General features: G+C 38.7%; 1 protein-coding gene across 1 annotated transcript in view; it reads right to left on the reverse strand.

The window, feature by feature from the left end:
* The window catches only part of MAGI2 (membrane associated guanylate kinase, WW and PDZ domain containing 2), a 1,552,529-nt gene that overhangs the window by 1,097,814 nt on the left and 441,805 nt on the right, over positions 1 to 12,910 (reverse strand). The window contains exon 2 of the mRNA XM_013004634.2: positions 8,466 to 8,582. Within this exon, the coding sequence (XP_012860088.2) occupies positions 8,466 to 8,582 (117 nt within the window). The remainder of the gene's footprint in view (positions 1 to 8,465; positions 8,583 to 12,910) is intronic.

Genomic DNA, 12,910 nt, shown 5'->3' on the forward strand with positions numbered 1-12,910 from the left:
GCTGTGTGTTTGAGATAGTGCCCTTAAGCATTCCAAGCCTAGGTTTCCAGGTCTACAAACTGGGAACCACAAAACGCTCCTTAGAAAATTGCACACTCTAACAATAACAATACTACTTGTATCTACATGTTTAGTCCATGTAAACTTCAAACCCTTCTTCCCACTCCTATCCCCGTTATTATTTGCAAAAATATTTTTCTAAATTACCAAGGTGAAGAACTGGGAACTTGCATAAACATCTGTTTATAGAGTTTTGTATAGTCAGAATTTTAGACTTATATTTGAATGCAGAATATGAAAGACAGGAAAAAGTTGTAGTCTAGCTCAGATCAAATTAATTTTTACTAGCAAGGTTCAGAAAACAGACTTTTTAGATCCTTTGCAAGGTATGCACTGTAATAAAGTCTTTATTAGTCACAGATTTTATTTACCTCAACTTTCTTAGTTTCCATGCCAATATTGTTGGCAATGAGGTGCTAAAGAAGTATGTTATACAGGGTTCTCTAGAGAAACAAAACCAGGACACTTACGATTTTATATATATACACATACACACAACATACAAAATAAGCAGCTAATTAGTCTATAGAGCAGTACAAATGGCTCAATGTAACTCACTTCCATGAGACAGCTAATACACTGGCAGTCTTTCATGTCTTGAGGGCTCCCGGGTGCAAGTCAAGGAAGCAGACAGCTGAGTCCTCTGTAGAGCAATTCAGGCAATCCAATCACAGGCAGCAAACAGCAAGGCAGGTCACCAATAGTCAGCCAGATGACAGGATCCTACAGTCCCCAGCTCAAGTGATATATACTCCAGTAGGGTGGCAAAGAAGGTCTTGAAGGAACCTCAAACTACAGTGACACTGTCCATGCGTTACATGCCCCCCAGGTAGTGTAACTTGCAAGTTAAGGCAGAGAACCAGCTAAGGCAGCCACACACTAGTCTGATCATCAAAGAGCAAGAGACAGGAAAGGGGAGGTTCACCGAACCGTTTATCTCTCTACCCTTCAATTAATCCCACATATGTTCTTTGGCCAGGTTGGCACAATAAACCTACCACAAGTGGTTCCAACATAGAACTTGATTGAGAATTTCTGTATCCATCTACTGGTAGAAAATGTTTTTATCTGTTGATGGGGTCCCACTGATATTTTATCAGCTATTCTATGACTACAGTGGTCACAGCTCTTCTTGTTCTCCTACTCGAGAAGCATCACTGAAACTCTTTGAAAGCACCCTCCCAGGGTATCTGACTCCCAGAATTGAATCCCGATTATGGGCTGACAGTCAGACTCACCTGGGCTAGAATCTCTGCAGTTCCATTGACTTACTACATGTCATTAGGCCAGTTATTTTAACCTCTAATCTTTAATGTGTCCAATAGCAGGCAAGGACATAGACCTATATGGGATGTAAGGAGAATTCGTGAAATAATTGACAGTAAAAGTATTTCTCCTATGTAGGGAATATTCAGTAAATGATGACTACTTTTTAAAGACATGTTCATTGAGGCACATATGGTCTGATGTTAACTAACCTTGGGTAAGCTCACTAACCATTCCCCCACGTGGAATGCAAAGATGAATTGGATCCAAGACACGGATCTCAGTTTTCCTTCACATATTCAGGTCCCCACACAGGTTTCAACAGAGACTAACAAAAGAGGATAAATACACACAGGAAGACTTTAGCTCTCTAATTCATTCTTGTCTTTGGGACATGTAAGGAATTGTCACTAATGCATACAAGCGGTTTTTACTGAGCAGCGAGTGAAAGTATCGCTTGAATCCAGCAGAGCATGTGCAGATTGCTACTGGCACCGCACATACAAGAAAGAACTCTTTTGCAAGCTAGCTTTTTAATAGAAAAGGTAGTCAATATTGGAATAGAAACTTGGAATAGAAACTGGGAGATTGGAACTAACTATAAATTCATCTAATTCTAAACTGATTTGCTTGAATAAAAGGCAGCATCAATGCATATTTTGTAACTGAATCAAATGCTGATCCTACAACAGTCTTACCTTGTAATTACTTGGCATGAGAAATCATACTGATATTAGTGCATTTTTAATGTGTGCTGTCACGACCTTGATTGCAGTGAGCACTGATGTAACCTGCCCTCAACAAATCTAGCTGGGCCTCCATCCAGGGCTATTCACTTGCATAAGTAACGTTTACTCATATTCAAAATTAGAAGATGCTATATTTCATGGTAAGCGCCCTCTCTTAAAGATTACAATCACATTTTCGTAACAATACACCGCATGCTTCACAAGGCTTTATGTCACATCCTGTCTCATTACACATTCAAAGGAGGGGAGCAATTTTAGAAGCTTTGTATTTCTCATTATGTTTATTTTCCCATCCACTTACTGAGACTGGACCATATTTCAGAGTTCCATGAACAGTGAAGGCAGATTTCAAGGAACATCAGAGTTATGATGACATCCTTAACTTGACATTCATAGAAAAATCTGAAAGTACATGCATGACTGGTTTTATCCAGAACTGCACTTAATTTAAAGCCAGCTCTTTATTTTTCCCTGAAGTGTCTGCTGTGTTTGATAGATCTTCAGTTTCCGTAAGCTGTTTACACCTGCTTCATACCAAGGGCATTCCATACATAGAATAATTTAAGTCAATTGGATGAACTCATTTGAATAATGATAAAGTAAAGAGAGGCAAGCCAGTAGTATCAGAGAACAACAACATTTTAGAATAGGAACAAGAGGGTTCACTTTTCCCCAACTCAAGTCCTTAAAAGGTTAAGTCCATTGTCAAGGCCTTCTAGCTAGTTAGTGGCAAAGCCTCGTTCAGATGAATGGTTTCCAATTTTTAAATTAGTGCTCTTACTACACTGCCATGTTGCCAAACATATACAGGCAAGGTGTTACTACTTACCCTGAGCTAGTAATGCTAAACTGCAATGCACCCATAATTTAACTTGTGTACTAGAATATCAGTAATTTTAATGACTGTTTCTTTTCTTTTCTTTTTTAACTCAAGGGCATTAGGGACAGAAATTGATGGGCCTATTGCAAACCTACAACTTTAAAGTCCCACAAGAACACTGATTGCCATTGGCCTACTGTTTTTCCTCAGCTACATAAGCATCACAGCCCAGTTACTAATCAACAGACTTTGGGAAGTAGGTTAAGCTTGAACTTGACAGAGTTCTTCTCCCACCCCCACCCCCACCCCACCCCCTGCGCTAATGGGTAGGTAGCCCTGGTGATGTAGTGGTTACCCATTGAACTGTTAACTGCAAGGTCAGTTGTTTGCAACCACAAGCCATTCCATAGGAAAAAGATGGGGCTTTCTAGTCCTATAAAGAGTTACAGTCCCAGAAATTCACAGGGGCAGTTCTACCCTGTCCTATAGGGTTGCTAAGAGTTGATATCCACTTGAAGGCAGCAAGTTCAGTTTTGGAAAGGGTTCTGTGAGGTACAATTCAGATGAGTTAACCTTATATCCAAGGAGCAGATTCTGCTCTCTCCCACGAGAGGGATCATGTCTGCTGACATTAATAGCTGTCTCTTCTGGGGGTGGAAAATCGTGTCATGGTCTACCTCTACTTGTTCTGTGACCATTGCAACATGTGAGTGCAATTCCTGTTCAGAAGCCACAGACTCAGATTTCCTTTGGAAAATCTTCCTTTTTGGAAGAGGAAAGCATCAACCCAAGTGAAAATTCCAGGGAGAAACTGAGTCACAAGAACAGGAAAAAGTCAATCAAGTTAGGGCACTGGCAATTTGATGTTGCTGAGAAGACCACATATGTTGCTCATTGTGAGTGCTTATTGCTTTACTGTTGGCCACAAATGTTCTCTTGTTCTTAAATTAGTGCTCTGTGATGGATCACAGAGGATCAATCAATCCAATCATTTCAAAGTTCCTTGACTCCATTTTAAGCAATCTTTGAGAGCTATTGCTCCCCCATAAAGCACTCTGTCAGCCAAACCAAGGAGTGCTTCTGCTATCTAACCTGGGAAGCTGCTTTCATTTTGTTCAATGAAAAGAGCACAAAATCTACTGTACTTTCAAATGTATGACATGGAACTGGATTGTACTGTTCTTGGTGAGATGAGAAAGCATCAACTCAATCCAGTTTTCTGTAAAGTAGCAATACATCTGTCCTAAGTGTACTAGGCCTACATGCCAATGAGTAAATGAATAGGATTCTTTCAAGAATTTGCTACTGTGCAAAAGCTTGTGTTGTTGTTGGTATAAATAAATGTTCAAGGCAGTTTATACATTTTTCAAAAATTTAGCTTCATTTGTTTATAGATTTCCTTCCATTTGGGTTTACAATGCTAATTAATAACCATATTTACGATGTAACAACGATGAGGAATACAACTTTCCTCTAGTTCCTAAATGTTTCCTCCCCGCTCCCACTACCATGACTCAAATTCGACATTGCAAGTCTGGCTAGACCAGAGCATGTACACTGGTACAGATAGAAACTGAAAATACAGGGAATCCAGGGCAGATGAGCCCTACAGGACCAGTGGTGTGGGTGGCGAGACGGGGAGGTAAAGAGGGAATGGATTACAGGGAACTATATGTGACCTTCTCCCTGGGGGATGGACGGCAGAAAAGTGGGTGAAGGGAGACGTCGGACAGGGCAAGATATGACAAAATACCAATTTATAAACTATCAAGGGCTCATGCGGGAGGGGGGAGCGGGGAGGGAGGGGAAAAATGAAGACCTAATGTCGGGGGTTTAAGTGGAGAGAAAATGTTTTGAGAATGATGTACAAATGTGCTTTACACAATTGATGTGTGTATGGATTGCGATAACAGTTGTATGAGCCCCTAATAAAATGTTAAAAAAAATAACCATATTTACTAACCCCCCTTGTTCTCAGTGCTTAGCACTACATATCATGAGGCTATTTGTTTTAATTATATAAAATAACACAAATCTGGCAACTTGTTTCTGAAATCATTGTAAAAGAATCTGATTCACATTTTAAAAGCAATTTAAAAAGAGACCTTCTAAAACATAAGACAATGAGATAAAGATTTAAAAGATGTATAATGTACAGCTGTTACATTAGTTTAAAATTCAGTTTGATCTCACTTTCAACACAAAACATTTCATTCCACTAACTTTTGGGGGGTGGGGTGTAGTGCGAGAGAATGATACAACCCTGGGTTGTTGCCACTATAACTTTTCACACGTGATTGGAACTTTACTTTCATGTCTAGGTTACAATTCATTAGAAAAACTCAGTTAAATAACTTCTGTCCACAAAAATATATTTAAATCCCTCATGTTCTTGAGTCTTATCTATGTAAAATCTCCCCCATTAGTCATTATAGCATTCCAGTTACAAGTTTTGTCTCATCACCATTTATTCATTTCTCCTGAAGTCCAGTTACTTAAGAATATTGTATATCCTGAAATTGAAAAGACTCATTCATAATCTCACTACATTAAAGCAACAAACTATCACTGTAGGCTACCACAATCTTCTTAACGCTTTATTTTCCCATTACAAAATATACAATTAGCAACTAAAACATACAGATTCAGGTACAAATTTTTGTCTTCCATGGCTATAAGATACGAACTGACTTATACTGCAAAAAATGTTAGTTTCTATCAATTTTGCCCATAATTCAATTTAAAATAAGGATGAAGTCATTGCGACAGAGCTGTGTGTGAACCCACAAAAGCTATGTGGCCAACAGTGCTGTCTCAGTTATTGAGGAGTTAGACCTCCCTCCCTGCCTGGATGTGCAGCTGCTTTAGATGTTGAAACAATTAGGTTCTGGGGCAATGATATTAGAAAATAGGATGGAATGTTTAAGAGTACTCAAACTCTGTTTATGGGGCAGGATTGGAGAGATAGATTGATGGGTTTTGTATTTTTGGTAATTAAGGTCCAGCAGTAACCTTAACCACTTCCCTCCCAAGGTTAGCTCATAAACCAACTTACATTAAGCACAGGGTTCCTTTAGCTAGAAACACAGAAGCCAAGCTGTATTGACAGTGTGTGTGTTTGTGTTTGTGCGTGTGTTTGAAGACATAACCCCAGAACTCTCTCTGAAACAGCAGATTTCAAGGACGTCAATTCCTAGGCTTTGTGCCTTTCTGCCTAATTGTAGCTATCGGTAGTGAGGAGATGTGCTGGTAGTAGTCAGAATTATTCAGTTGCGTATAGATTTTTTAAAATCTCAAAAGCCACATATTGACTACAACTTAGTTTCCATGAGACTATGTAGAATCCATCCCTGCTGTCTTTTTTAGTGAGTCTGCCAGTGTCCGTAATAATGTGTCCATGTCTGTGAGCAACGCCATGACTTTCCTTTTACAGGTACTGGATTTATTAAAAACAAACACAAAATCGATGAGAATTGTGTTTGGTTTTGTTTTTGGGTCAATGGATGAATGTGAATCACATGGGTGTTTCCAAGCTGGATTTCTTAACATTTTTCAAGCTGGATGTCTGAACGGTTTATTAAGATGAACTGAATAAACTAGTGTACTTTCCAAGTCCAGTCCAATTAATTAGCATAGAAGTGATTATGAATAATATAAAGCATCCCTATCAGAATAATTTTTATCTCAGATATAATTTATACTTTTATCCCACTTTTATGTTAACTTAAAAACCATTGTTAGTGAATGGTGTTACTGAAATTGGCTATTAAAAATGTTGGCTGCTAATTCAAAGAATAATTGTTAAATCATAATATCCAGATTCATTGAGTTTCTATTCATCTCCTATATAAGAGCTACTCAAGGATTTCTAATTGATTTTATGACCTTGTACTGAAATTACATCTCCACACTCATTCTGTTTACTCATGTAAGCCTAGTTATTTTACCCTACTATGTATTTTACCCTCACAGTCTTCCTTTGGTTCTTTAAAGAGAGATGACTTATTTAAGAAGTTAATTAACTAATGCAAAATTTACTTCTATTATGTTCATATTTAATTAAGCCTTTCTTATTTATGTCATCTCTTTAGCAAGGGCTACAAGTATTCCTGAATATCAGCCTCTTATCTCTTTTCCTCAGCTTTTAAACATAATAGAGTGCCCGGATTCTTTATTCCAGTATTTCAGATCTCTTTTCTTTCATGTCACAAAAGATAAATTCACACGAGTGCACTGACAACATCACAGCTTTGGAAATGCATCCACCTTATAAATAGTTCAGTCACTTAGTTCAATCCATCTTCTTCTGCCCATCACTCTAATGTCAAACTCACAAGTTTTAAGAAAGCACTTTCCCCAACTTCTGGTTTTAAAGCTAACGTCCAAAAGTCTGTTCACTTGACTAGCATTCACTGACAGGAGTATTATTTTGACTGATAAGATGTCCATCAGCAATCCTTTCCATTTAAGAATGGTTGTTAGTGGTGCCCTGGTGTTTTTGTTTTGATGAACCTTCAGTGATAACAATGGCAAGAGTCCATAAAGGGTCTGGGTGGTGAAGTGTGCTGCCTTCACTTCCTGTGTGTTTGCAATGTTTTAATATGATCATCCATGTTTTATACCTTTTATGTAGTTCTGGTGTTTCAAACTTATAATATTTTGTTATTATTTTTGCTTTGTCATTTAATTTGACCTAGACAAGGCTAAAATTGTTTAATATTTCATTATGTAAGAGTCCATACTTTGAGTTTATTATACTTTTGCAAAAAACATAAAAGGAACACATACAAAACTCTAAGACCAGAGTTTCTAGAGAGTGGACAATACTTGGAGTTCAAGCTCATGGACTCTACCTGAAAATAATGGGTTTTATGACCATGGCATATTTAAGACTTGAGTTACAAAGCCCTTGATTTGTTCTCAAGGCAACTGAGGAGCCTTAAGTAAGCCAAGGTCATGATGAGTCGTAGTTGGCTTGCATAAGTTTTCATTTTACCAGTTTCTCTCTTTTGAAGGAGCACCCGCCCATGTCAGTGACTGTGTGGAAATTCACTTATGGTGTTTTCTGAAATTTGTGCCAACACTCAGTCAATGTCATCATGCTCTCAGAATTGCAGAACAATATTGCTTTACTTTTCGATGCAAAATTTTCTTTTCACTTGACCAGACTTCTGCAAACTACAAATGAATTTGAGTATAGTTGTATAGCTTCTATGGACAAAATAGTTATCTCATCTAATACATTGAGTTGGCATTCTTCTGTTTCCATACCCCAATCACGATTGATTCTGAATCACCACCAGACCGGAAGAGAAGGATTATTTCAAAATAATAATTTGAGAAACAAGTTAGGTTTTATATCTTGAAAATCACAAGTCACTCTGACAATGACTTCAATATAAGCCACCCAAGTACAAGTGCTCATATTTAAAACATCTGTATTTCAAATAATATCTTCCAAAAGTCGACCATAAAAACCAGTGTCATGTGACTTTTCCTTTAAAGCATGGCTATTCACGACGGAGACGCGATTACAACGCAAAAGAAAATAACATCCCCACTGTACTCACAGGGCACCGTACGGAGGTAGAGGTTATCACGGATGATTCGCTGAAGTTCGTGGTCCACCGAACCCTTCTGAAATCGTAAGTTGAGGTAGTGACGAAGATCCTTATCCACAACTCCTCCTACAACAATAAAGTTTCTTAATAAAGAACATTGTAAAATATTTTATGTATGCGATTTGATTCTGTCCTAAATACATCCGTGTACCCATTTAAAAGATGCGCTGTTTTATATTACTCATTTAGCCCTCTAAAATAAAAGGATAAATGAAAACACGCTGCTATGAAATCATAGAATCTTTTATTAAACAAACAAGAAATCGGACTGTGGAGCTATTGTTTCTTCAAATATCCTCCATCTAGGTCTATACAATTTGGAAAGAGCTGTTTCCATCTCCCTAATCGTCAGAGCAAGTGGAGTTTGTGAAGAAGAGCTCAGCGTCAGGATGGGGGAACAATGAGAACTGTGAGGGTGGCGCAGGACCACAGTGCTCTGTTCTATTGGACGTAGGCTTGCTATGAGTCGGAACTAACTCAAGGCACCTAACAACAACAACCACCACCTTTTGTGAAGAATTCTGGGGGCTAAACTTATGTCCCTTTCCAATGTTCTTTGAGCTTGGGGGAACCAAAAGACCTCTGAAGGGTAAGATCAGAGATGTAGGGTAGATGGGATGTGGTTTCACTATGAAATTCTCAGAGGAGAGCCCTTGCTACATCTAGCAATGAGCAGATGCAGTGCCGAAATGGAGGGGAAAAAATTTTTTTTAATCATTGGTGCAATGTTCCTGACCTTTTTCTTACCAAGGTAGAAGTTTCAAGTTTTCATACATTTTTTTTCATAACTAATGTCCCATGATGGCCCTATGTCCCTCAAGAGACTCTATCAAGATGACCATTTGGGATTCCCAAGACAGTCACCTGAACCTTCTGAACTGATCTCTCAGCCTTGCATGTCACCGGTCTGGCATATCTCCTCTGGTGTCACTGCTTTAATTGAACCTTCTATTAGAAGGCATTAGAAAGAGACTAGGACAAGGGCATTTTTGAGAAAACTGACCCAAGAAACATGGCGAAACAAGTATTATTTAGAATAAACCCAGACATATGTGAATTGCAACTCTAGTAGCAATGCCTTTCGACTTAACCTCATATTTGTTGACATAAAATTAAAACATATAATTTTCACTGAGATTAAAAACTGTCTACCAGTTCTATGTTCAGTGTTTTGCACGCACTCTTTAATTTATTCATTTAGTACGAAGTGTGCATTATGGCAAAAGATATATTTTACATCTGAATGAATATTGAAGCATCATAGTCTCTCATTGCCTGGTTAAGATACTTTTAACTGTTCAAAGTTACTACTCCCATAGGCACAAAAATATAAACAATTAAAAGAAATCAAGTTACCGAAATATTAGTGCTTTCACTTTATAAAATAAATAACTTCAAAGTATTTTCTCGGTAGGATAAAATATTTGGAAATATTTTAACTAGAGTTGAGAGGCAATTCAATTTTCTGAAAATGCTGTTTGACACAGTTTTAGAGCACTGGCCAGCAGTCAGTATATTGCCTTTCTCAAGCAGGTGATGAAGGACAGTCTCCAAGCCTTCCCATTGTCAGGTTTTCACACACTTGGGTCACTTTGTGTTGATCCCATAGAATTGAGTCTGACTCAGTGTCCCTGTGTAAAAGAGAACCTGGAAATACTGCCTGGGCCTGAACCATCCTCACAATTGTTGTTCTTCTTGCATGCAGCCACTGTGTCAACCTATCTCTTCAAGAGAGCCCTCTTCTTTTTTGCTGACCCTCTGCTTTACCGAGCAGGATACCTTCTCCAGGGACTGGTCCCTCGATAACGTATCCAGAGTACATAAAATAAAATCTCATCATCCTCATCTTGAAGGAGCAATCTAGCTACACTTCCTCCAAGATGAATTTGTTCAATCTTTCGACATCCCATGATATATTTATTCATTATACGCTGCCCACACCATAATTCAAAGACGGCAGTTCTCCTTTGGTCTTCGAGATTCAGTGGCTAGCTTTTTGGCGCATAGCGAGCATTTGAAATTGCCCTAGTGTGGGTCAAGCTCCCTGTAGTCTTTAAAGTGACATTAGGTTTTAGATTTTAAAGAGGGCTTTTGCGGCAGGTTTGCAAAGTGAGAAACAGAGGTGATGAGGGGGAAGGACATGATGTCAAGAAGTCCAGAAAGAAAAAGTATGTTTGGGAACTGATTGTGGAAGCAATTGTACAATTCTGTACAACTGATGTGATTGAACTATGGAATGATATGATACTTGTATTAATTCCCAAGTAATAATAAATTAAAAGGGGGAAACCCCATAAATCCAGGAACGGGTTCACATTAAATCGTTGCTCCAACTTCAGAACAATTAGTTCTTACATCATGGCCCTGCTCGATACTCACCATCAGGAAGGGAATACAGAAGATACGGGTGCTATAGCATAATGTGGCAAAGGTATTAGATGGTGCACAGCTATCAGATAAAATAGTAGCTGAGATCTTTAAGGCTTGTCTCCAAACAAGCAGCCATCTAAGTGATATGTCAACTAAATCCACACGGAAAATGCACACCGTCATCAGTCACGGAAGGATTGTAAATCATGTAATCTGAAGTCGAAGGAGGAATTAGTATCAGAGGCGAAACTGTGAGGATCTGGTTTGCAGAAGGCTGTGGATGACAGCAGGAGCCCAAGGTTCATCTGTGGGAAAGGCATAGGAAAGAAGCCACCAGTGAACTCGCTCGATCCACAAGTGAGGGGTTGGAGAACCGTGGTTTACAAACAGAGGGCCTTGGAGCGATGAGTATAGAAGACCAAAGGCATAAACACGAACTGCTTAAACTTTGTCCATTGATTCCCCCCTCTGCTGTCTGCTGGACCTGATTTGGTTTTCAACATTTTCTATAGTTTTGTTTTGTTTTGTTTCATTCATATTAGGGTGTAGCTCAGAGGTGTTATGTCATTGGAGGTCCCCTCTTGAAGCTGTGTTCTATGTTTTCCTGTTGTTCAGTATATGAAACCCAGGATTGAACCTAGAGGGACAGCAAGTAGAAGAAGGGTGCTGGTGGTGGTGCAGGGGTGGTTGTGGGGTAAAAGGGAGATATTTCAAGGAGTTTTGGAAGAAAAAAAATGTTTGGAAACTGATTGTGATAGCAATTGTACAATTCTTCTAGATATGATTGAACTATGGAATGATATGATATTGCATTAATTCCTAATTAATGGAAAAACATGTGTAATTTGATTTTTTTAATTGCTGCTTTCATAGGCATTGATTGTCGACCCCACGAAAAAGGAAATCCTTGATAACTTCCATCTTTCCTCCATTCATCACGATGATGCTTATCGGTCCAGTTGGGTGGGCTCATGTTTCCTTTATGTTTAGATGTAATCCATGCTGAAGGGTATAAAGTCTCACCTTTATCTATAAGTGCTTCTAGTTTTCTTCACTTTCAGCAAGGTTGTGCTATCTGCTTATATGAACTAACCAATTAACTGATCCGACTTACAGCAAACCTGAAGGACAGAGCAGAGCTGCCTGCTGGGTTTCTGAGACGGTAGCTCTGTGTGAGGTCAGACAACCTCAGCTTTCTCCTGCAGACTCACTGGTGGGTTCAAACCGCAGACTTTGCCATTAGCAGCTCAACGTGCAACCCACTATGCCACTAGCGGTCCATCTGCATGTCTACACTGACATGGCTTATTCCAGTCACAATATAGTGACGTTTTCTTAGTACACAGATTGAATTTTATGATAAGTGACACACACTGAAGAACTACCGTTTGGTCTATGTAAAGTTCCAGATGAACAGTAATCCAGTACAGCTAGAGACAGTTCCAATGTCCCCTTAGCTCATAGTAACTCAAATTGCCCAATTTCTAGAAAACCCAGTCAACGTGACTAACCTGGCGTGCCCTGTGTAAGCCCTCTTCTTCAATCCCAGCTCGTTGGTCCTGCCTTTCCCCAAAGTACAACATCCATGTGGCTCTGAGTACAGTGTCTCTGTGTCTGGGAACCTGAGTTCATTAACCTTCTCCTTCTCATGATTTCATTGGTTCCTTCTTCCCATGTTCCACTTCATTTACGATCCCACAAACTTGTTGGAGCAAGTAAGTTAATCATGATTTAGGAATGCTTTTTCCTTTACCAACAGAAATAATTCTGACTTTGTCATTGTAATCTAATGAAAAAATGGACTAAATTTTAACTAAGCAAACCAAAACTGTTGATATATCAAATATTAATATGATATTTAAAATATTTAATTCAATTATGAGTTCTAGTAAGATATATTTTACTATATTCATGAAGTACGGAAGAATATATATATTCAGTATATATACAGTGAACCCTCGTTTATCGCGGTTAATCGGTTCTAGACCCTACCGTGATAAATGAAATTCCGCGAAGTAGGATTC

Source organism: Echinops telfairi, unplaced genomic scaffold, assembly GCF_000313985.2.
Source record: "Echinops telfairi isolate 266 unplaced genomic scaffold, ASM31398v2 ScPeMD7_23;HRSCAF=83, whole genome shotgun sequence".
In the NCBI taxonomy this organism is placed as follows: Eukaryota; Metazoa; Chordata; class Mammalia; order Afrosoricida; family Tenrecidae; genus Echinops; species Echinops telfairi.